Genomic DNA, 26,306 nt, shown 5'->3' on the forward strand with positions numbered 1-26,306 from the left:
TTCCAATACTTCTGTATTGGAATGCATTGGCTGTATGAGTAATACTGTGTGTATTACTCATACAGCTTCCGGCCTGTGAGATCCTGGATCTCACAGGCTAGTCACCGGAAGGCAGCGCGATGCCTTCCTTAGGCATCGCGCTGCCTTTCATGCCATCGGTACCGGTACGTCATAAGTCCTTAAGGGGTTAAACCATCAGTCTAGATGTAAGGTTAGGAGAGAGAGGAAAAAAGAATTGCGATGGCACACTCATTTGGTTCAAATGAGCACCTCTATCCATATTGACCGACTGGTGAGCCTCAGTGATACTTCTATTCATAGGAGAGAGAGGAGTTCCTTAAAGGGACACTGTCACCTGGATTTTACTTACTTTGCTAATAACATCACCACATTAGTCTCCACGATTTACATTAAAATTTACTAGTATTACTGCGCTGTGTCTTTTATTTGGTCTATAAAATCGGTTTTATTAATACGTAAAGTACCTCAATAAGGAGCCCATGGGGACATCCCTCTGGCATTGGAGCCCAGCCACTCCCATTACTTCAGAGCCCATCACTGCCCCACTGCTAATTTATTCACTGCTCAGCTCCGACATAATGTTTGTGCAGCTGGCGCATGCGCAATGAGTTTTGTGAGGCCGATGCCAGGAGGTGCTACGTATACTACCCACCATGACTTACAATTAGCAGTCTCTCATCCTGTATTCTTTTTCTGTCAAAGTACTTTTAGAAACAATTTGACTTCAGGACAAAGGGGCAAGCGCTGCATCCTCAACATGTAAAGGTGCCCACAGGTTTCCGGTCAAGCCATGTCCCTGTTGGTTTTGGTTTTTCATACATGCCATGTACTAAACAATCTTATTGATCTACCGCTCCTAAAGGTGACTGAGGGCCGTGGTGTGAGGACATCTAATAAATTGGGATCTGTTAGGAGAATATCCCAGTGTATACTCAGGATCTCCAAGACTTTCATTCCCATTATCAAAAGTCCCTATCATCCGGATTTTATTTATTTTTTTACCTCTCTCGTTCCCATGGTCGTAACAGTTCGTCACAACTTAAGGAGGAAGAATATTTAAAGGCCCCACTCAGGACATCTCTTGGTTACCTCCTCTGGAGGAATCTATCCCTGAGATCCCAGGATTATTTCAAAAATACAGATTTTGTATCGGAGCAATTTCTCCTGACCCTCGTATATTGCCCTTTCGGAATTCCTTTTGTAAGTGAGGGTGGATGGTGACTCTCCCAATGAAGCAGACTGTTAGTAGCCGTTGGTTTTCAATTGATTTCGGTGTGAAGTACACCTTCTTTCTTTGAGATGATGATATCCAAGAAGGGAATTTGAGTCTTATTTGCCTCCCAGGTAAATTTCAGGCCCATGTGCTTAACATTGAGATGTTCCACGAATCCTTTAAAGGAGTCCAGCGACCTATCCCATAGTATAAGGATGCCGTCGATAAAAATCCCACAAAACAGGATATGGGGGTCATATCGTCAACCTCCCCAAATACCATTCTATCCTCCACCAGCCCAGGAGCAAGTTGGCATACAAAGGGACACAAGGGTTCCCCATAGCTGTGCCCCTGAGCTGGTGGTAGAATTTGGACTCAAAGAGAAAGTAGTTGTGCAGGAGAATATATTCCAAAAGAGAAGCAACAAATTGGTTATGTGCCCGGAATTGAACTCCCTTGGATTCCAGAAAGTGTTGAACTGCTTTGTGACCCCATTCATGCGGTATACTACTGTAGAGTGCCTCCACATCAATTGAAACTATTAAGACATGATCCTCTACAGTGATGTTTTGGATCTTCAGGAGCAAGTCTGTAGTGTCCCTAATATAAGATGGCAATTTGACTATCATGACCTAAAAAGTTATGTGACTTTTCTGCAACAAGAAGTCGCATGTTGCCATGTAGATGGTGCCTGGACTCTCTAACTAAGATAGACCAGCCTGTCTCCATGGCAACTAACCAAGACTAACTGTGCCATGTCCATAAACAGCTATTTGGAATGCATACAGAGATGGGTACTTTTAGCAAACAATTAACCTTTTAGCGGTGATCTGCTTTGTCACTGCATTTATAAGCACAACATGCTCTGCAAGCATTATTAAAAATTTATAACCGAGAATATAATAAAAAGCAAACCATAACACATAAATTACATCTCGAGGCCATGTTCAATTCCCCCACCCCTCCAAACTTATTTATGTAATGCTTTCTTTTAACAAATGCACAAAGTAAACATAACACCAGAACTACAAAAAAACTGCTGATTAGCCTGGGCCGATCAGATATTCCTGGCCAAAATCCTGCACTATCCCTTTTAGAGGAATTACAAATGCATGTGAGAGGAATTTAAAAATGTTAAGTGATTTGAAAACTGTAAAAAAATAAATACAAATAAAAAATGCTTCTTTCAGTAGAGATTTGCTGTATTGTCATGCTGGTTATGAGGGTATAATTCATCTATGGGTACTACATTCACACTCGCGTTTTGGTGTGGATCCATCATGGATCCGTTCAGAACGCATCCGATTGTATTATCTTTACCATGGCCAAGACGGATCAGTCTTGAACACCATTGTGACAGATTGTGTCATAGAAAACGGATCCGTCCCCATTGACTTACATTGTGCGTCAGAACGGATCTGTTTGCCTCAGTTTCGTCAGACACCAAAACGCTGCAAGCTGCAATCCTTTTCCATTCAGAATGCAAACTTTTTTGGACCGCTTGTGAAAGCCCTGAACAGATCTCACAAACAGCCAAAACGCCAGTGTGAAAGTAGTCTAAACCTAGTAATGTATACAGCATAGATTACTCTTTGCAATCTAAAAACTTTATGGCTACTTTTGAGGACGTGACCGAAAATTCATTGAATCTGCATTTTCTAGATTTGTCCAGCTCGGCCATGCCATCCATTTCCAGTGTCTGACTGTAAACAAGCATCTCCCAGTATCTTTTAGGCCCCCGGCGCACAACCATCCCCCCCCCCCCCCCCCCCCCGTTTACTGGCCATTTTTTGCGTTCCGTATACAGAACCATTCATTTCAATGGTTCCGCAAGAAAAACGGAATGTACTCCGTATGCATTCCTTTTCCGTTTTTCCGTTCCATTTAAAGATAGAACATGTCCTATTATTGCCTGCAAATCACGTTCCGTGGCTCCATTTAAGTCAATGGGTCCGGAAAAAACGGAACACATACAGAAATGCATCCGTTTCCGTTCCGTTTTTTGCGGAACCATCTATTGAAAATGTTATGCCCAGCCCAATTTTATCTATGTAATTACTGTATACTGTATATGCCATACGGAAAAACGAAACAAACTGAAACGGAACAATGGATCCGTGAAAAACGGACTGCAAAATACTGAAAAAGCCATACGGTCGTGTGCAGGAGGCCTTAATTGGATTTTCTGCTTACAAAGCCTTAAAAGGGCTGCATTAGCTCCCATACACTCCTATAGCAATGCATGGGATCTATGCAAACAATATAGCACAGCAAGGGGGAAAACCCCTTTAATGATCTTTACTTTTTACATATGCTGTCGCCTGACCAGTAATCCCATATAAAATTGTTGGATGGGTCATTCCAAAACATGTCTATTTTAGTATAGAGTGACTCGGCCCCTCATGTTTATGTAGCTATAATAGTCCCCACTCCTCTGAGAAGGCTTTCCATTTCCTGTGGATGCCCCCCCCCCCCGCCCCCTGATGATACTGACACCCTTTTTTTTTTTTTTGTAACTCCTATGCCCCGCTGCGCCATCCTGAGGTTTTCACGCTCAGTATGCTAATACCGAGCAATCGGTACAGGGAGAAGGAGACGCCAGGGTTTCTCAATGGGCGTCTCCGTATACCTGGCTGTGCCGCGATCCAGTCACAGCCAGGGAGGGAATGGCGCAAATTGTGGCACAATTCTGCTGTGCAACATAATTAGCGGTATTTTTTATACCACAATAGTGTCATCAAATGTTTAATAAATGTCCCCGAGTTCTTCTGTAAGACCCATACTACTACCAACGTCTATGGAGATGGCATAACTGCTTGATTAATAAATTTTTACTCCTGTATGCTGTAGTACCAGTAATAAATAATGGGAGGGGTGTGCACATACTTTTAGCCATATAGTGTACTTTATAGCTAAATGCTCCCAGAAAATAAGCCATAAGGGCTCATGCAGGCATTTTTTTGGTCCACATCTGATCTGCATTTTTGTGGGTCTGATGCGGATCCATTCACTTCAATGGGGTCACATGGGTGCGGACAGCACACAGTGTGCTGTCAGTATGCGTATGTCCGTTCCATGCCACCCCCAAAAATATAGAATGTCCTATTATTGTCCGCATTATTGATAAGGATAGCACTGTTCTATTAGGGGCTGGAGGTTCTGTTCCACAAAATGCGTAACACACGGCTGGTATCCGTGTTTTGTGGATCTGCAGTTTGCGGACCACAAAACTGGCTATGGTCGTGTGCATGAGCCCTAAATGTAAGATATTATACATATAATGACTGAAAAATTTGTATGCCTTCCCTTCTGATTATCTAATCCTATGGATCTGGTAATATCGCTGTAGTATTTGTATATAATGTGAATAGCATGTCATAATTCCGGGAATGGTATTTTTTTTTTAATGCTTACTTTAGTAACTACACTTTTTTTTTTTTTTTTTTCAATTCTCTAGATCATTACCAAAAGTAATCAGGTCAGGCAAGGTTTTATTTAGTCTGCAGTTGCTTCTTAACAAAACATACTATAGTTGCTTGTGTAACAGCCCTTTATGTATAGCATTTATACCAGGGCATTTTGCACAATATATATACTGTACTCGGAATGAGACATTTCTAGTCATGTGAAGTGATCACTTTATCAACTGTTTATAGACTTCAGCTTCTGCTCTTCAAACAGCTGATCGGTGGGGGTGCTGGGTGTCCAAACCCTAACTGATCAGATACTGATGACCTACTGTATCTTGAGGCTAAGTCATTAACATTTCCCTCCCGGAAAAACCCTTTGGGAACAGAGCATGTTCCATGAAGTCTTCGGCCAGTAGACCTGGACCATCATGTGTAAACTACTGAGCTGTGATGCATCCATTTGTATGTTAGCTTTCACTCCCCTCGGTTTAGTTAAAATGAAAGATATTTGATTGGTTACTGTGGTACCTGGCGGTTATGTTCCCTGTAGGAATACAGGGAGCAGAAGAGCCGATTGTGTGTGGGCAATATGCACTAGAACATACAGTAAGTGACCATATTGATCTTGACGAAAGTGTGCCCCTCCAGCATAGTCTCCTATGGCTTATTGCTAGGGAGTTAATTTAGGTATTGTCTAGGAAACAAGGATGGCTTCTGTTGGCTTTTGAATGTGGACCTTTGTAGTACTTGAATCACTATGTGCCCCTTGTGCCCCCCTCACCACTGGTTTTAAAAGCCTTAGAACATTTTTAGCAAGGCTATAATGGCGCCATAAGTTTAGTTGCCAACAGTTCTGAATTTGCAGGGATTGTCCCTTATTTTCAGAGACCTTCCCAGAAAATTTGGGAAGTCCCAGGCAGAAAATAGGTGGGGCTTATGTCAGCCCTGCCCATGCGTGATCCTGAGTATGCTTGCTGGCATTCCTGGGATAGGGCTTACATTTCCCAAATTTATGACCTACAATGTTGGTGAGTATGCATAAGCCTGGGGCCCCTGGCACCTGCCCTGATAGCCCTTCTCTTGCAGGGCTTATTCATTGGTTTAGACAGTGTAGTAACATAGTAACATAGTAACATAGTACATAAGGCCGAAAAAAGACATTTGTCCATCCAGTTCGGCCTGTCATCCTACAAGTTGATCCAGAGGAAGGCAAAAAAAAACCCTGTGAGGTAGAAGCCAATTTTCCTCACTTTAGGGGAATAAAAAATTCCTTCCCGACTCCAATCAGGCAATCAGAATAACTCCCTGGATCAACGACCCCTCTCTAGTAGCTATAGCCTGTAATATTATTACACTCCAGAAATACATCCAGGCCCCTCTTGAATTCCTTTATTGTACTCACCATCACCACCTCCTCAGGCAGAGAGTTCCATAGTCTCACTGCTCTTACCGTAAAGAACCCTTTTCTATGTTTGTGTACAAACCTTCTTTCCTCCAAACGCAGAGGATGTCCCCTCGTCACAGTCACAGTCCTGGGGATAAATAGATGATGGGATAGATCTCTGTACTGCCCCCTGATATATTTATACATAGTAATTAGATCTCCCCTCAGTCGTCTTTTTTCTAACGTGAATAACCCTAATTTTGATAATCTTTCAGGGTACTGTAGTTGCCCCATTCCAGTTATTACTTTAGTTGCCCTCCTCTGGACCCTCTCCAGCTCTGCTATGTCTGCCTTGTTTACAGGAGCCCAGAACTGTACACAGTACTCCATGTGTGGTCTGACCAGTGATTTGTAAAGTAGTAGGAATATGTTCTCATCACGGGCATCTATGCCCCTTTTGATGCAACCCATTATCTTATTGGCCTTGGCAGCAGCTGCCTGACACTGTTTTTTGCAGCTTAGTTTGCTGTTTATTAAAATTCCTAGATCCTTTTCCATGTCAGTGTTACCGAGTGTTTTACCATTTAGTATGTACGGGTGACTTGCATTATTCCTTCCCATGTGCATAACTTTACATTTCTCAGTGTTAAACCTCATCTGCCACTTATCTGCCCAAGCCTCCAATCTATCCAGATCCCTCTGTAGTAGTATACTGTCCTCTTCAGTGTTAATTACTTTACACAGTTTAGTGTCATCTGCGAAAATTGATATTTTACTATGCAAGCCTTCTACAAGATCATTAATAAATATATTGAAGAGAATAGGGCCCAATACTGACCCCTGAGGTACTCCACTAGTGACAGTGACCCAATCTGAGTATGTACCGTTAATAACCACCCTCTGTTTTCTATCATTGAGCCAGTTACTTACCCACTTACAGACGTTTTCTCCGAGTCCGAGCATTCTCATTTTATATACTAACCTTTTATGAGGTACAGTGTCAAATGCTTTGGAGAAGTCCAGATACACGACATCCATTGATTCGCCGCTGTCAAGTCTAGTACTTACCTCCTCATAGAAACTGATTAAATTAGTTTGACATGACCGATCCCTCACGAAGCCATGCTGATATGGCGTTATTTGCTTATTTCCCATAAGATGCTCTAACATAGCATCTCTCAGAAAACCTTCAAACAGTTTACCCACAACAGATGTTAAACTTACCGGCCTATAGTTTCCAGGCTCTGTTTTTGGACCCTTTTTGAATATTGGCACCACATTTGCCATGCGCCAATCCTGTGGGACATTCCCTGTCAGTACAGAGTCCGCAAATATCAGAAATAAGGGTCTGGCTATGACATTACTTAATTCCCTTAGGATACGGGGGTGTATGCCATCCGGTCCTGGCGATTTGTCTATTTTGATCTTTTTAAGTCGCTGTTGTACTTCTTCCTGGGTCAGACAGGACACTTTTAATGGCGAATTTATTTCAGCATTCAGCATTTCATCTGACAGTTTATTTTCCTCAGTGAATACATTGGAGAAAAAAATATTTAACAGCTTTGCTTTCTCCTCGTCGCTCTCTGCGACTCCCCCCTCATTACTCTTTAAAGGGCCGACACCTTCAGATTTATACTTTTTAACATTTATATAATTGAAGAACATTTTAGGGTTAGTTTTACTCTGTTTGGCAATTAATCTCTCGGTCTCTAGTTTGGCCGCTTTTATTTGTTTTTTACATGTTCTGTTTTTTTCCTTATAGTTTTTCAGTGCTTCCGTGCTACCCTCCTGTTTTAGGGTTTTATATGCTTTCTTTTTGTCATTTATTGCTTTCTTTACAGTTCTGTTTATCCACATTGGTTTCTTTTTGTTCCTTAACCTTTTATTCCCATACGGTATGTACCTCTCACAATGAGATTTTAGGATGTTTTTAAAGATATCCCATTTTTTGGCTGTATTTTTATTTTTGAGGACTTTGTCCCAGTTAGTTAGGCCTATGGCCTCTCTTAGTTGGCTAAATTTAGCTTTTTTGAAGTTTGGTATTTTTGTTTCTCCCTGTAGAAACGCTCTTTTGAATGATAATTGGAAGGTTATTACTTTATGGTCACTATTTCCCAGGTGTCCCCCAACCTGCACGTCTGTTGTTCTGTCAGGTCTATTGGTTAATATTAAGTCCAGTATGGCCGTCCCTCTAGTCGGGTCCTGAACCAGTTGGGAGAGATAATGGTCTTTGGTTATTGCCAAGAACCTGTTTCCTTTATGAGATATACAAGTTTCAGTTTCCCAGTCTATATCTGGGTAGTTGAAATCCCCCATAATAACGACCTCATTATGATTTGCCGCCTTGTCTATCTCGTTTAGTAGTAGATTTTCTGTGGACTCTGGTATATTAGGTGGTTTATAGTAGACTCCTATTAGTAATTTATTGTTATTTTTAGCTCCATGTATCTCTACCCACAGTGACTCCACATGTTCATGTCCCTCACTTATATCTTCACGGAGTGTGGGCTTTAGACAAGATTTTACATAAAGGCAGACCCCTCCACCTCTCCGGTTTTGACGATCCTTTCTGAACAGACTGTAACCTTGTACATTAACTGCCCAGTCATAGCTATCATCCAGCCATGTCTCAGTTATTCCCACTATGTCATAGTCCTCCTCACACATCACTAATTTCAGTTCACCAGTTTTATTAGTCAGACTTCTGGCATTAGTATACATACATATGAGAGGTTTATGTATATTTTTTACCCTACACCTTTCCTTCTGAACTGTTCTTGTCCCTCCTTCCATTTCTCCCCCAGTCCCACTACCTTGCCCCCGGTCTCTATCTGCACTATCTTCCCCTTCTATAGTGTAATTACCCTCCCCCCCAGTCCCTAGTTTAAACACTCCTCCAACCTTCTAGCCATCTTCTTCCCCAACACAGCTGCTCCTTCCCCATTGAGGTGCAGCCCGTCCCTACGATAGAGGCTGTAGCCGACAGCGAAGTCGGCCCAGTTCTCCAGGAACCCAAACCCCTCCATCCTACACCAGTTCTTGAGCCACTTGTTAATTTCCCTAATCTCCCGCTGCCTTTCTTGTGTGGCCCGTGGTACCGGTAGTATTTCGGAAAATACTACCTTTGAGGTCCTTGCCCTAAGCTTTTGCCCTAAATCCCTGAAATCATTTTTAAGGACTCTCCACCTACCCCTAACTTTGTCATTGGTTCCGATATGGACCATGACCGCTGGATCTTCTCCAGCCCCTCCCAGTAATCTGTCAACCCGATCCGCGATATGTCGAACTCTAGCGCCAGGAAGACAGCACACTGTTCGGCGATCACGGTCTTTGTGACAGATTTCCCTATCTGTTCCCCTAATAATTGAGTCTCCCACTACCAGCACCTGTCTGGCCTGCCCTGCTCTCCTGGTCCCCTGCTTACCGGAGCTGACATTCCCCTGACTGGCAGAGGAAGTGTCCGGCTGCGGCAGTGCCGTCCCTGGACTGACATAGTGTTTGCATGTTGGTTGTTTGGTTTGTTTTAAAAGCCAAAATAGACAAGACAAGTTGCCCCAAAGGTGAGCATTCTTATTGTAATCACACATGATGTTCATGATGGTTTAGCATCCTTGGATAGGTGAGATACGGAGATTTTTTTTTAACCCTTTGCTGTTTGTTGGAATACAGTTATTTGTGCCTATAATTTTTTTTCCACTGTAATTTTCAAATGCATTGCTGCTATGTTATGGCACCTGGAGCCTTATACCTCATGCAAATTACCTTTTCCACGTGTGTCCAAAATAGCAATAATAAAGTTTCTGGGGCTTTATTATACCGCCATATGCATCCAATTTCACGCAGGGTTTTTCCCTCTAGAGGGGGCCATACAACGGTAAACAGAGTGCCTATGTCACTGTAGTAGGTCGCTGTGGGTACTCAGTCTGTCTCCCCACATGCTCTTGTTCCTGCCATGGTCATACAGCTGTAATTTGGTTCTCAACCAGTACACTTCTATGGACTTTGTATGTTGTTGTGTTTACTTAATTCAGACATATATCTTGTATAAAATATATATATTTATATGAAAATATTAGGATGTGACTTTGTTACATGGGATCTTTCTTTTTGTAACTAATGTATGCAGTTTTCTTTACATTCAGGTTCATAGTTAGTGTTTTCATCCCTGCAGTGGAGGAGCAGCTAATAATGGTAGTCTATAAACCATTTTACACAAGCCAAGGATCAGGGCAGTAATTGGCAATGATCGTTTGTAGAAACACTTGTTTGTGCGAATGTGCCAGCGATCACCCGATGAACGGGCAAACCCCTTCATTGGGTGAGGTCACATTTCAGAGCAGACCTAAATTCTAACTGGTCCAAATGTGCAGATTTTAAAATATTGGGAACTATGTATATAAATAAAGAAAACTGCATAAAATGTAAAGGATTGATACATTTTTGGAGAAATAGTATTCAATAGATATTTACAGATGTGTCTGCATATTGTGTGTTTCAGAGGCAAGCAAGCTGGTTATGTCTTATGTAGCAGCTGTATGTGGTAAGGGAGCTGAAGTTAACCAAGTGAAGGAACAACTCTTGCAGTCAAATCCAGTCCTGGAAGGTAAGGACTACTTTTCCATTTTACACATGAAATAGTCTTCTAAATGTTAATCCATATGACATGTGCATGTGTGAAGCTTGGGTACACTGAGCCTGTACTGTAAAGTAAAAAGTGCACTTACTAGCCAGTTTAGATGACAAATGTTACATTATCTCTAGTAAAGTGTGTGTGTGTGTGTGTATATATATATTGATTGTAGAATTTATATATTGATGGTTGTCCGTGGTTCAAGACTAAACACATATCTTTACTAAACAAATGGAAAAGTGCTCTTTCACTCTTTTTCACCATTTTATTTTTCATTACCAGCATTTGGAAATGCAAAAACTGTGAGGAATGACAACTCTTCCAGATTTGTAAGTATCTGTTGCATGCTTGCACATTCATTTTTTTACTTATACATTACTGTGAACAATTAGCCCCATTCCAGATGTCAGGTTACAGCCACTTTACAGAAGTTTTTTGATGCAGTTTTTGAAGCCAAAAATATAAGTGGATCATAAAGGCAGAGAAAGTATAAAGGAAAGATTGTACCTCTCCTGCCTTCTGAATATACTCCTGGTCTGGTCTTCAAAAAACCTGAACATCTGAACTATACCCTTAGGCTGAGTTCACATCACCGTTCAGCCTTTCCGTTCTCCTGCTCAGTTTAGGAGCAGGAGAACAAAGGACGGATCCGGCACATAACTGAGCCGAACGGATCCTAAGGACCGCATAGACTATAATTGGGTCCGTTATGTTTCAGAGGAAGATTTTTAAAGCAGATACAAAATGACTCTGAACAAGTTTGCTCGTTGATCAGGTGATCGCCGCCACTTTTTACACAGACCAATTATCAGGAATAGGTGTTTCTACATTACCAGTCCATGTAAAAGGACCTGAACCTGTCCAGGGATCATACAACATTCCAGATAAACATGATGACATTGGGCAGTAATTCATGGGGGAGCAGTTATTTCTCACACTTGTGCCATCTGGGCTAATATTCTTGTTGGGTAAAAACTTTAATTCTTTTGACAGCAAAGATCGCTTTATGTTATGAAGCCAGTGCCCAAAACGGTATTATATAAACAGATCCCTTTCATTCCATATTTTGAATCATACTATTTTTGGACACTGCGATGCCTATTAGATATAAGTGAAGTTTTGAAAAATGTTATTAGAAATTTGATTAGTTATGAATTAATTTGTCACTAATCTCTATAAATCTGGTATACCCACGCCTCTCAGTGTAAAGGCTCGGAAGTGAACACTTTCCTGACCGCTGACAGTGTATTTACGTTGGCGCCTGGACATTTAAAAATGGCGCCTGCTGGCACGTGCTGCAGACGCCATGACCGCCAAATATCTTCTGTTTAAAAGAGCAGACACCCGCCACTAATGTCTGCGACCTGCGGTATTGATGGTCGTGGACCTTTAACCCTTCAGATGCCATTACCCCATACCAGCAACAGCCTCCTTTTGGTCACCATATTATATGGTAGATGGTTTTCTGGCTCCTGTCCCTTATGGCAATAATCCATCTGCCTAGTTTAATTTATTTAACCCTAATACATTTGAAAGCAAAATACCATTAGGTTCATAGTATTGATGTATCCAGTATCTTATGGAGGGATACACATGGGTTAAAATGTCATTGCACCTCACAGTGACGTAGATTTTTTAAATTGTGGCTGTCAGAGTAATGCAGAATAAAATTTTCACTAATGGAACGTGTTGGCTAGGAATGATGAATTTGGGTCCAGTTGGTGGAGTGATTTTGTCTGGTACTACCATTGAATTTCTGACCATAAACTTTTGCAATAACAACGCAGACAAATTTTTACGTTAAAAACGTATTAGCTACAATCAATTTGAGTCGAGTTGATGGAGCGCGCTACACTGAAGGGATCGACATGTGTCTACCCTTCGCCCACAGGTGCGGGTAATGCCAATGCTGTTCGTCATAGAGATTGGGGATTGAAATACAGAGCCAGAATAATTTTATCGCTAACAGATCGTATTGGCGATGATTAATTTGGCTCCACTGCACACTTGTACAAGGCAAAATATTTAACTGCATCATTAAATGACTCTGAATAGCTAAATAGCTCTGAATGTTGGTGCAGTAGAACGGTGACGCACATGGCGATATATTGCAGCTGCAAGTATACATACGCTATGTAACGCAATAGCTAAGGGTACTTTCACACTTGCGTTTTTCTTTTCCGGCATAGAGTTCCGTTCAGGATGTCTTCAGTTCAGTCTTTTTGACTGATCAGGACAGAGAGAAAATCGCAGCATGCTACGGTTTTATCTCTGGCAAAAAAAAACCTGAAGACTTGCCTGAATGCCTGATCCGGCATTTTTTTCCATAGGAATGTATTAGTGCATTTGTAAGACTGATCAGGATCCTGATCAGTCTTAAAATGCAATCAGTTGGCATACGTTTTGCTGGATCCGGCAGGCAGTTCCGGCGACGGAACTGCCTGCCGGATTCCTCTGCCGAAAGTGTGAAAGTAGCCTAACAGAAGCAATTCGCTATGATAAATTTCTCTCCACTGCAAAATTGAACAGGGCAAAATATTTAACCGCGACAGCCCGCACGGGATGAGGCTTTTATAGGACTATGACATAACATGGCTAACAGCGGATTGGCTGGCTGTGCAGTATAATGGGTCATATCGCCTTCCTGGGCTTCTTACTTTCACTTTGTAACACATGCAGCCGTCATTTTAGGAAAAACTGATTAGTTACCTTGTGACGAATAAAATTTTCCTAAACTTCGTATCGAATTCCTCTTCGGATTCTTCGATTGAGTCAACACTAGTGTTAATGCAGGGCCATCATGCCAACATTAGCACCCTGGCCACACCTCCCCCCTTTTTTTTTTTTTTTTTTTACAGACTGCTTATCAGGCCTTGCCTCAGACATGGCTTTGCAGGCAGCTCATTATGACAGGTCTGGCAGCCTGGACAAGGCCCCAGGCTGTCATGACAACTGATTGGAGCCCCACAATTTCACTGCAGGGGCTCTCCCTCTAACCGCTTAAATGCCAGAATCATTATTGACCATGGCGTCTGAGGGGTTAAATGACCAGAATCCGATCTCCGATCCCAGTCATTGTGGCCGGGTGTCTGCTGTGAGCCCCATCCTTACATTCCCTTAACCTCTAACGGACACAGGGCGTACAGGTAAGCCCTTATGTCCTGGTACTTAAGGACACAGGGCGTACCTGTACGCCCTGTGTATTTTCGATCACCGCCACGCGGCGGGCGGTGATCGGAACCCGGTGCCTGCTCAAATCATTGAGCAGGCACCTGGGGAAAATGTCTGTGTAGGAGATCGCAGCAAACCGCTGGTCAATTCAGACCTGCGGTTTGCTGCGTTTCCGATAACCCGTAACAGGATGCTGATCGGTGGTGTGTTTTTACCCCATCAATCACCATCCTTAGATCCTGAGTGGTGATGGTGACATCACCTCTCAGGATCGCCTCTGATTGGTAGGTGGGCGGGCCGGCGGAAGATTCAAATCATAGCAGCGCTCCTCTCCTCCTCCTTTTGTGTCCGGAGCCCGAGGAGAAAGGAGCGCTGCCTGCATGTGTGGATCTGAGCCAGCATCACCCCATCTGTGCCCCAGCACCCCCCATCTGATCAGCAGGTAATTAGGGAAAGGTTGGGCTAGGCAGGGATAATAAAGGGAAAGTTAGTGTGCAAAAAAAGTTTTATTGCATCACCCTAAGTAGGGTGTCTGGGGTCCACAGCACAGCTGTGTGACCCTAGACCCCCCAGGGGTGCTGCCGCTTGCCCCCCTGCCCCCCTCACCATCGCACACCCCACCGCAGATCAACTTCGGACGGTTGATCAGAGTTTTTAAAAAAAAAATGTTTTTAATTTTTTCACATTTTCCCCCCTTTTTTTTTTTTTTTTTAGTTTAGTCTTTTTTTTTTTTTTTTTTTTTGTTAGTTTTAGGGATAAGTACATGAACACCCGTGCCCCCACACACACGCACACTGAATAAAGATTTACACACACGCACACACACACTCTCCAGTATGGCCCGCCAGATGTTCTCGGCCGAGGAGGCATACGCCCAGCTTGCCTCTTAGTCCGAGAGTCCTAGTGAGGACGAGGATGACCCCACTTTCCTGTTGTCATCCGCGTCCTCATCTAGCAATGATGATGAGCCCCCAAGGTGGCGGAGACGCCGCTAGGCGGAGCAAGGGGACCGCCATGCTAGGGACCCTGTGGCCCACCCTAGTACGAGCAGCTATGGGGCTCGTACTAGTTCGTACAGTTAAATCCACCGGAGCCCCCTGCCGGTGAACTTGTCTGGTGTACCCCAGAGCGATTTGAGCCCGTGATTCCTGAGTTTGTAGGCCAATCAGGAATCCAGATTTCCACAGTGGGCTTCACTGAATATGACTTTTTTTAGTCTTTTTTTCAGTGAGAACTGGTAAATCTAATAATGTAGCAGACGAACTTGTATGCCCAACAGTTCGTTGCTCAACACCCGGGCTCCTTTTTGGCTAGGCCCGGTGGCTGGACCCCGGTCAGTGCAGACGAGATGAGGACATTTTGGGGCCTCGTGCTGCACATGGGCCTAGTCAAGAAACCTAGTGTCAGGCATTACTGGAGTGGGGACGTCCTCTACCAGACCCCACTTTACAGTACGGCCATGACACGTACCCGGTTTGAGGCCATCTGGAAATGCCTGCATTATTCAGATAATTCAGCATGTTCCCCCCCCAAGGTAATCCTGCCTATGACCGTCTGTATAAGATACGGCCGATCATCGATCACTTTGGGGCCAAATTTGTGCAGTCCTATGTACCTGGAAGGGAGGTCGCGGTTGATGAGTCTCTCGTTCAAGGGGAGACTTATTTTCCGCCAGTATGTTCCCTCAAAGCGGACGAGGTATGGTGTGAAGCTGTACAAACTTTGTGAGAGTATCTCGGGGTACACTTACAAGTTTCGTGTATACGAGGGGCGAGATTCCCGTATTAAACCCCCAGAATGTCCCCCCACTCTGGGTGTTAGCCGGAAACTTGTGTGGGACCTTATGTACCCACTGCTAGATAAGGGTTACCACCTTTACGTGGATAACTTTTATACTAGTATCCCCTTGTTCCAGTCCCTCGCCGCCAGATCCACGTCCGCTTGTGGGACTGTGCAGAAAAATCAACGCGGCCTCCCTGCCCACCCCCTCCAGGTACCTATCCCCAGGGGTGAGACCCTTGCCCCTACCACTGGAAACCTGTTGCTGGTCAGATATAAGGACAAGAGGGATGTCCTTGTACTGTCCACAATTCATGGTAACGGCATCACCGCTGTCCCTGTGCGAGGTACCGCGGCAACGGTCCTCAAGCCCGATTGTATTGTCAACTACAATCGGTATATGGGAGGAGTTGATCTCTCTGATCAAGTCCTCAAGCCATATACCGCCATGCGCAAAACCCGGGCATGGTACAAAAAACTTGTGGTCTACTTGGTGCAGGTTGCCTTGTACAACTCTTTTGTGCTGTCCCGGAGCGCTGGCAACACAGGGACATTCCTTCAGTTCTATGAGGCAGTCCTCAAGGCCCTGATCTTTTCGGACCGGGAAAGAGCAGGCCGGAGTACCTCGGGAACTGGAGGCGCCCGGATTGTCCCTGGCCAACACTTTCCAGGTGTGGTCCCCCATACTGGAAAGAAGGGACGAACCCAAAAAAAGTGCAGAGTGTGTCACAGGAGGGGGATACGGAAAGACACCACTACTCAGTGTGACACGTGCCCCGATCATCCGGGCCTCTGCATTGACTGTTGCTTGAGGGAGTACCACACTTCCATGGAGTACTAAATTTTATATCCCAATTTAGCCACTGACAATCGGATAAAAAAACTGGTTCTCAGACTTGAGACACCAAAAGAAATTGTAAAAACTAAAATAATAAAAAAAAAAGTATACAAATTAGGTATCGCCACATCGGTAATAATCTCCTCTATAAAAATACCCCATGACCTAACCCCCCCCCCCCCAAAAAAAAAAAAAAAACGGTGCAAGAAAACTTTTTTTTTGTCACCTTACATAACAGAAATTTTAATAGCAAGCGATCAAAAAGTCATATAGCCCCCAAAATAGTGCCAATAAAACCGTCCTCTCAGCCCGCAAAAAATTAGCCCCTACATAAGATAATCGGCTAGGAAAAAAAAAAAATTACTTAGACTTGAGATACAAAAATTTTTTTTTGTATCAAAAAGGATAATATAGTCTAAAACTTAAAGAATTGTGAAAAAGTAGACTTATTAGGTATTGCCGCATCCGTAAGAATCTCCTCTATAAAAAGTGGCCCATGAAAAAAAAAAAACGGTGCAAAAACAGCTATTTTGGCACTTTTCCATTTCAATCCGTTTTTTCCGGTAACAAAGCAAGGGTTAACAACCAAACAAAACTTAATATTTATTACCCTGAAACTGCAGTTTACAGAAACGCCACATTTGTGGTCGTAAACTGCTGTATCACTAAAAGGCAGGGCGCAAAAGGAAAGGACCGACATGGTTTCTGGAAGGCCGATTTTGATGGCCTTTTTTATTGACACCATGTCCCTTTTGAAGCCCCCCTGATGCACCCCTAGAGTAGAAACTTCCTAAAAGTGACCCAATATAAGAAACTACACCCCTCAAGATATTCAAAACAGATTTTACAAACTTTATTAACCCTTTAGGTGTTCCTCAACAGTTAATGGCAAATGGAGATTAAATTTCAGAATTTCAATTTTTGGTAACCTTACCTCACAAAAATGTAATATAGAGCAACCAAAAATCATATGTACCCTAAAAATTGTCCCAACAAAACCGCCACCTTATCCCGTAGCTTCCAAAATGGGGTCACTTTTAGGGAGTTTCTACTCCAGGGGGGTTGAAACAGGATACTGTGTAAATAAACCAGTCCATAAAAATCAGCCCTCCAAAAACCACACAGCGCTCCTTTCCCTCTACGCCCCGCCGTGTGGCCGTACAGTAGTGTACGTCCACATGTGGGGGGTTTCTGTAAATGGCAGTCGGGGCAATAAAGATAGTCTTGTTTGGCTGTTAACCCTTGCTTTGTTAGTGGAAAAAATGGGTTAAAATGGAAAATTTGGCAAAAAAATGAAATTCTTGAATTTAATCCCCATTTGACAATAACTCTTGTGCAACACCTGAAGGGTTAGCAAAGCTTGTAAAATCAGTTTTGAATACCTTTTAAGGGGTGTAGTTTCTTAGATGGGGTCACTTTTTATGGAGTTTCTACTCTAGGGGTGCATCAGGGGGGCTTCAAATGGGACATGGTGTAAATAAACCAGTCCAGCAAAATCTGCCTTCCAAAAACCATATGGCGCACCTTTCCCTCTACGCCCTACTGTGTGCCCGTACAGTAGTTTACAGAAACACCCCATATGTGGCCGTAAACTGCAGAGTCAGGGCAATAAAGATAGTCTTGATTGGTTGTTAACCTATGCTTTGTTACTGGAAAAAATAGATTAAAATGGACAATTTGCCAAAAAATCTAAATTCTGAAATGTTATCTCCATTTGCCATTAACTCTTGTGCGTCACCTAAAGGGTTAACGACGTTTGTAAAATCAGTTTTGAATAGCTTGATGGGTGCGGTTTCTAGAATGGGGTCATTTTTGGGTGGTTTCTATTATATAAGCCTCACAAAGTGACTTCAGACCTGAACTGGTCCCTAAAAATTGGGTTTTTGAAAATTTCTGAAAAATTTCAAGATTTGCTTCCAAACTTCTAAGCCTTGTAACATCCCCAAAATATAAAATATCATTCCCAAAATGATCCAAACATGAAGTAGACATGTGGGGAATGTAAAGTAATAACTATTTTTGTAGGTATTACTATGTATTATAGAAGAGAAATTGAAACTTGGAAATTAGCAATTTTTTACAAATTTTTGGTCAATTTTGGTATTTTTTTATAAATAAAATTAATTTTTTGGACTTCATTTTACCAGTGTCATGAAGTACAATATGTGACGAAAAAGCACTCTAAGAATGGCCTGGATAAGTCAAAGCGCTTTAAAGTTATCAGCACTTAAAGTGACACTGGTCAGATTTGCAAAAAATGGCCTGGTCCTTAAGGTGAAATAAGGCTGTGTCCTTAAGGAGTTAATGCAATTGACATACCAGTACTTCATTTTTAGTGAGTTAATATATAAAATTAAGGTTTTCATTGAACAGAAATATTCTTTACCATAGTGCCATATTGTATGTATAGTTCATTGGACTTTAGAGCTAGCCTTCATTTCAGATGGGTAAATTATTTGCACCAATTAGCTGCTGGAAGATGTAACCCTGTCAAGAAAAAAAAAAATTGTGGAATTTGTCTAAGCGACCATTATGCTACTGTGTTTGCCTCAAGCCCCTGAGTAGCCATAGCAGAGGTTGGGAGAGGTAGTAGCCCTTATATGTCATGGTGTACTCCCTCAGGTCATCGCTCACTGGGGTCGTGGCGGTGAAGGAGGGCCCACTCTTAAGGCACTCCCTGTAGATAGGGCTTCTGTAGGATGGTAGTGGCTTAATCTTAAATGCCTGTGTGGGCTTAGCATGATTCATTGGCTTAGATGAAACTTAACAAGAGTTTACTTTGCTGGATATACTACAACTTCTCTTTGGTGCACAGTAATTATCTGTATACAGTGCAAATTTCACCCAGATGTCCAAGCATCAGCTAAGAAAGTAATTTGCAGAAATGGTCCTCTGACTACTTTTTCTCTTGCTTACAGTACTTTGATCTCTGGGTAGTAACCACAATCTGTCACAATGTTCGCAATTCGCACAGCGTGTGTGGTTTCAACATTGCCACAAGCCAAATCGCACCAACCCGTCATCCCTCCACTGCAGCAGGGTCCGAGGATGCTGTACGTTCATCACCTTCCTGACTAAAACGTTGTAGCCCCTAAATCCACAAATCTGGGGTACAATGGGCGTCTTAACCTGTCTTCTCTGATGCAGCAAAGTCTAACGCTATGATGGTTACCCTGCTGACTGATGCTCACACACCGGTCGTGTGCATGAGGCCAAATCCTCCTATTTTCAATGTATTTGACATCTTTGGAAAACCATCATGAGATCTGTGTGACAATTTAGGATACATGCACTCTGTTGCACTGAACAGCGTTTTCAGCTGCAGGAAGTGTTGGATTCATACTTCTCAACAATACAGCCCATATGCCGGGGAACATTTCCAGAACAACCCTGTAGTTTTCTGACCACAAAAAAGTGTTCAGGCTGGTTCTAAAGCATTTCACACTCAGTCTGCTGGAAGGGTGTTGGTCTGGTCTCAGTATGTAGGCCAGTGGTCTCCTCAACCATGCATGAGGCTTGGTGTGGCACCTGGCCTGGTTTATTCCTGCTCACTGTTGCTAGGCAGAGACCTGACTTGCTCTTTACCTTATGAAGTATAAGAAATGGGGGGATTTTGGCTCGGAGATAAGAGCTGAAAAATTAACTTTATAAATGAGTGAATGTGATATTGTGAACATCCAAACACAATTTTGTATATAAGGAGTGCATGCCAGCAACCATAGGGCTACAACCACACTCTGCATGCAGTTTTGGAAGCTTAAAGGGAACCTGTCACCAGTAGAGATGAGCGAACTTCTGTTTTAAGTTCAGCGTCTAAAGTTCGGCTTCCGGTTAGCGGAGGATCCCGATATGGATTCCGAATTCCGTTGTGGTCCGTGGTAGCGGAATCAATAATGGCCATTATTGATTCCGCTACCACGGACCACAACGGAATTCGGAATCCATATCTAGATCCTCCGCTAACCGGAAGCCGAACTTTAGACGCCGAACTTAAAACAGAAGTTGGCTCATCTCTAGTCACCAGTTTTATGGTGTCCTAACTAAGGGCAACATAAATAAGTGACTGATTCGCTTAGCACAATGCTGGGTCACTTTCTTTAATTGACCCAGTCAATCTGCCAACATCTTGTATTGAAAAGCTCCAGCTGATAATGAGGAGTCATGAATATTCATGAGCTCCTGACTCTCCCCGCCCACCTGCTGCTGAATGACAGTTATTTTCCATAGGAATCAGCAGCAGGTGGGCAGGGGAGTGGCTATAGCTCTGAATTAAATATACGCTGGACTCAATGACATCACGCTGGACTCCAATCAGCTCATTAGCATGCGGCATCTTTGTGTGTGTATATTATGAGGTAACCATCTGTCACACTAGTAAGTGAATACATCTAAGGCACTTTTTAGTAGTTAATGATTGTATATAATTAGTTAGATTATAATCAAATATCCACATGACAGGTTCCCTTTAAATCAGGAGTGAATCATGAACTAGGAGAAAGTATGACTTTTTTTTTTAATTCACTCTTGGTTTTTGCTTTCAAAACTGCATAAAGAAGCCTAACCATGTGGCCAGACCCTTAGGCCACAGATGTGCTTCTCAGAGTCCCAATGATACAGAAAGATGTAGTTGTTCTCTGCATTAGAATACAAAAAGAAAAGTCAGTCCTGTGTCCCAACACGGACAATTACTTGCGCTGCTGCTGGTCCCGGAGTAGTGTGGTAGGTAATTCACACTGATTATACAAATAATGAAGGTTTTGGAACCGCGCTGCTTGAGACTATGTCCCCCGATCAACAGTGGATAGCACAGGGCACCAGCCCCTCTCCTCTTCACCCAAAAGGATCCGATCCTCCACAGACCTCCTCCTCTACAGGGTTAAAGAAGATTGGCAGAATAGTGAAGCACCCTTTTGCAAGTTATTTTTAAAAGGTTTTATTCTACTCACAAGAGTCGGTAGACAAAAAGCATATAGCACAATAAAATCGTCACGTTCCTGCCCGACCCGGGTTTCGCTGCCTCGCTTCTTCAGGGGCGATAACTGCGCATGTCCGCAGTGGGGCCCTTTAAATAGCCCAGCTTATCCCATTACCTGAGCTGGTATTAGTCCGGATCATATCCCAGATTTTCAAACAGCAGTTACAAATCATACATATTACAATTACAGACAGTAATCTTTGATACATACAAAATTGAAATAAAATTAAAGAGGTTTCTCTTGCTGTTATAAACTCATTCACATATATACCCTTTCGGGTTACCGCAATTCTGTTCAATAGGTACATTTCTTCAGCCTACTACTACACATTGCTATCCCACATCATAGCATTAACAGCCGATATCTTAAATCCCTCAAATTTTACCTACAGTGTTCATAATGCCGTCACCTAGGCTCCACCTACTCTTGGAACGTCATTCAGGTATTCTCGACCTCGCCTCCTCCCTCCGACGCCCACATCACGATGTACCACCGCCCAATTGAACGGTCAGACCTTCATGACGTCGCTCAAAGGTCCTCAAGAGGCAAGGTAAAGAAAAACCAGAATAGCGCTACCAGTGGGGACACTTTACAATATGCATGGTTTCAAATCAAATTCTATGTTCAGCCCACCTGGTTGTAGGGTCCCTAGCTGGTAGATCCACTCTACCTCTTTTCTATTAATTTGTGCCAGCGAATCCTCTCCTCGCCAGTGTGGCTTGACAGTTTCTACTCCAGCAAATTTCAAGCCCCGCAGATTTTTTCCATGCATAAGCTTGAAATGGGCTGATACACTGAGTCATCAGGCCTTTTTTGATGTTCCGTAGGTGTTCTTGTATCCTAACTTTCAGCTTCCTTACCGTCCTACCCACGTACTGGAGCCCACAAGGGCACTCCAGTACGTATATGATGCCCTCATTTTCGCATGAGCAGTTTCCTCCTATACGGAACTCCGCTCCATTCTTTTTGGATACCATACAGTTAATATTCCTCTGCCGTTCTTTTGAATTCCTGTTCTTGCACCCTGCGCAAAATCCACACCAGGTGAATTTTCCTCTGATAAACATCAAAAAAATGGTGAAAAAGAACTGGGGAATACTAAAGAATGATCCAATATTAGGAAAAACTATACCTGACAATCCCTCCTTTATTTTTAGGAAAGCGGCTAGTATTAGAACAAAGCTTGTACATAGTGCCATCCCCCCAGTGAATATAAAGTTAAATAAGGAAGGAGGAAAATTCACCTGGTGTGGATTTTGCGCAGGGTGCAAGAACCGGAATTCAAAAGAACGGCAGAGGAATATTAACTGTATGGTATCCAAAAAGAATGGAGCGGAGTTCCGTATAAGAGGAAAATGAGGGCATCATATACGTACTGGAGTGCCCTTGTGGGCTCCAGTACGTGGGTAGGACGGTAAGGAAGCTGAAAGTTAGGATACAAGAACACCTACGGAACATCAAAAAAGGCCTGATGACTCATAGTGTATCAGCCCATTTCAAGCTTATGCATGGAAAAAATCTGCGGGGCTTGAAATTTGCTGGAGTAGAAACTGTCAAGCCACACTGGCGAGGAGGGGATTCGCTGGCACAAATTAACAGAAAAGAGGTAGAATGGATCTACCAGCTAGGGACCCTACAACCAGGTGGGCTGAACATAGAATTTGATTTGAAACCATGCATATTGTAAAGTGTCCCCACTGGTAGCGCTATTCGGGTTTTTCTTTACCTTGCCTCTTGAGGACCTTTGAGCGACGTCATGAAGGTCTGACCGTTCAATTGGGCGGTGGTACATCGTGATGTGGGCGTCGGAGGGAGGAGGCGAGGTCGAGAATACCTGAATGACGTTCCAAGAGTAGGTGGAGCCTAGGTGACGGCATTATGAACACTGTAGGTAAAATTTGAGGGATTTAAGATATCGGCTGTTAATGCTATGATGTGGGATAGCAATGTGTAGTAGTAGGCTGAAGAAATGTACCTATTGAACAGAATTGCGGTAACCCGAAAGGGTATATATGTGAATGAGTTTATAACAGCAAGAGAAACCTTTTTAATTTTATTTCAATTTTGTATGTATCAAAAGATTACTGTCTGTAATTGTAATATGTATGATTTGTAACTGCTGTTTGAAAATCTGGGATATGATCCGGACTAATACCGGCTCAGGTAATAAGATAAGCTGGGCTATTTAAAGGGCCCCACTGCGGACATGCGCAGTTATCGCCCCTGAAGAAGCGAGGCAGCGAAACCCGGGTCGGGCAGGAACGTGACGATTTTATTGTGCTATATGCTTTTTGTCTACCGACTCTTGTGAGTAGAATAAAACCTTTTAAAAATAACTTGCAAAAGGGTGCTTCACTATTCTGCCAATCTTCTTTAACCCTGTAGAGGAGGAGGTCTGTGGAGGATCGGATCCTTTTGGGTGAAGAGGAGAGGGGCTGGTGCCCTGTGCTATCCACTGTTGACCGGGGGACATAGTCCCAAGCAGCGCGGTTCCAAAACCTTCATTGTTCTCTGCATTAGGGCTGTTTGAGGAGACAGCCTGTCACTGCTGTCTGGATTGCTGTGGCTGTCATTGCTCTATCTTAAGCAACCTAAAGGAGCACTTTAATTGATACTCTGTTATGTCTAGTGCAGGACTTGAGGGGGATTCTCTTTGGTGCTCTATGAATCTGTGTCATGCTTTGACTCTGGTACTATAACAGTGTTTACCCAAAGTACTCCTTTAATCACTTAACTACCGCCGCACGACTTTCTACATCGCGGCGGTAGGCTCTTATCTGTAATCCGACGTATAAAAGCGTCAGGTTACATCGTCATCTACCGGCGGCCCATGCCGCCACAGATCGCTGTGACCGTGCTGTCCTTACACAGCTGCGGTCACAGGGAGGTGTGCTGTGACCTGCAGGAGCGGTGTGGTTGTATTACATGCTTGTAGCACTCTGCTACAAGTGTGTATTATATTAAAGAAGTTGAAAGCAGTCGGGGAGCACTTTTTCTTATGTAAGTGTACCACCTGCTGGCGTTAAAATGAAATGTCAGCCTGCAGGCTGGGAATTAACCTCATCCTGCCTTGACTGTAGCAGAAAGGGGTTAATTCACTTAAAAAAATTAAAAAAAAAAAAAATAATTAAAATTTCCACATTTCCCCAAGATGAATAAAATTAAAAAGTCACTTTGAAGGGGCTTGTAGCTTTTTGGCACTATACAAGATTTTTCTGGCAGTACAGTGCTCTAGAATCCACAATAGAAAAATACGCCACCAAAATGCGCTCCAGTCTTTTGAAGTCTTACGGCGGGAATTGCATAAATGGCGTCCATTTTCAGGGTACAAGCATACAGGAATGGTTTTAGAAATGTTTTGTCTTGAAACCTTTTGTAATAGTTAGAAGAAATTTTTTTTCATAATTTTCAGTGTGTGTGTGTGTATATCTATATCATCTATATCTATATCATCTATATCTATATCTATATCATCTATATCATCTACATCTATATCTATATCATCTATATCTATATCATCTATATCTATATCTATATCTATATCATCTACAGTCATGTGAAAAAATTAGGACACCCTTTGAAAACATGTGGTTTTTTGTAACATTTTTAATAAATGGTTATTTCATCTCCGTTTCAACAATACAGAGAGATTAAAGTAATCCGACTAAACAAAGAAAACTGAAGAAAAGTCTTTTCAAGATCTTCTGTAAATGTCATTCTACAAAAATGCCTATTCTAACTGAGGAAAAAGATAGGACACCCTTGCCCCTAATAGCCAGTGTTACCTCCTTTGGCTGAAATAACTGCAGTGAGACGGTTCTTGTAGCCATCTACCAGTCTTCGACATCGGTCTGAGGAAATTTTACCACACTCCTCAATGCAGAACTTTTTCAGCTGTGAGATGTTTGAGGGGTTTCTTGCACGTACAGCCCTTTTCAAGTCACCCCACAGCATCTCAATGGGATTCAAATCTGGACTTTGACTTGGCCATTCCAGGACTCTCCATTTCTTCTTTTTCAGCCAATCTTTGGTTGATTTACTAGTATGTTTTGGGTCATTGTCATGTTGCATGGTCCAGTTCCGCTTCAGCTTTAATTTTCTAACTGATGGTCTCACATGTTCTTCAAGCACCTTCTGATACACAGTAGAATTCATCGTGGATTCTATGATGGTGAGCTGACCAGGTCCTGCTGCAGCAAAGCAGCCCCAAACCATGACACTTCCACCTCCATGCTTCACAGTTGGTATGAGGTTCTTTTCTTGGAATGCTGTGTTTGGTTTACGCCAAACATGTCCTCTGCTGTTGTGTCCAAATAATTCAATTTTGGACTCATCTGTCCAAAGAACATTATTCCAGAAGTCCTGGTCTTTGTCAACTTTATCGCTGGCAAATGTCAGTCTGGCCTCGATGTTTCTCTTGGAAAGCAAAGGTTTCCTCCTTGCACACCTCCCATGCAAGTTAAACTTGTACAGTCTCTTTCTGATTGTAGAGGCATGTACTTCTACATCAACAGTAGCCAGAGCCTGCTGTAGTTCTCGAGATGACACTTTAGGGTTTTTGGATACCTCTTTTAGCATCTTGCGGTCTGCTCTTGGGGTGAACTTGCTGGGGCGACCAGTCCTGGGCATGTTGGCAGTTGTTTTGAAAGCCCTCCACTTGTAGACTATCTTCCGGACAGTGGAATGGCTGATTTCAAAATCTTTTGAGATCTTTTTAAATCCCTTCCCAGACTCATAGGCTGCTACAATCTTTTTTCTGAAGTCCTCTGACAGCTCTTTTGCTCTCACCATGGTGCTCACTCTCACTTCAACAGTCAGGAGCACACCAAACTAAATGTCTGAGGTTTAAATAGGGCAAGCCTCATTCAACATGCAGAGTAACGA

The 26,306-nt window shown here is 42.9% G+C and overlaps 1 protein-coding gene and 1 long non-coding RNA gene across 5 annotated transcripts in view; one reads left to right on the top strand and one right to left on the bottom strand.

Annotated features, from left to right (window-relative positions):
• The window catches only part of MYO1B (myosin IB), a 325,313-nt gene that overhangs the window by 153,812 nt on the left and 145,195 nt on the right, over positions 1–26,306 (top strand). For all 4 annotated transcript variants that reach the window (XM_040439420.1, XM_040439422.1, XM_040439424.1 and 1 more), the window contains exons 5-6: positions 10,527–10,631; positions 10,941–10,987. In XM_040439420.1, the coding sequence (XP_040295354.1) occupies positions 10,527–10,631; positions 10,941–10,987 (152 nt within the window). The remainder of the gene's footprint in view (positions 1–10,526; positions 10,632–10,940; positions 10,988–26,306) is intronic.
• LOC121007481 lies at positions 1,505–22,123 on the bottom strand. Its single transcript, XR_005780424.1, has 4 exons — positions 22,009–22,123; positions 13,570–13,573; positions 2,677–2,685; positions 1,505–1,517 (listed from the first exon to the last, which is right to left on the bottom strand). It is a non-coding gene; the product is annotated as an uncharacterized LOC121007481 (long non-coding RNA).

This window comes from Bufo bufo, chromosome 7 (assembly GCF_905171765.1).
Source record: "Bufo bufo chromosome 7, aBufBuf1.1, whole genome shotgun sequence".
NCBI classification, from domain to species: domain Eukaryota; kingdom Metazoa; phylum Chordata; class Amphibia; order Anura; family Bufonidae; genus Bufo; species Bufo bufo.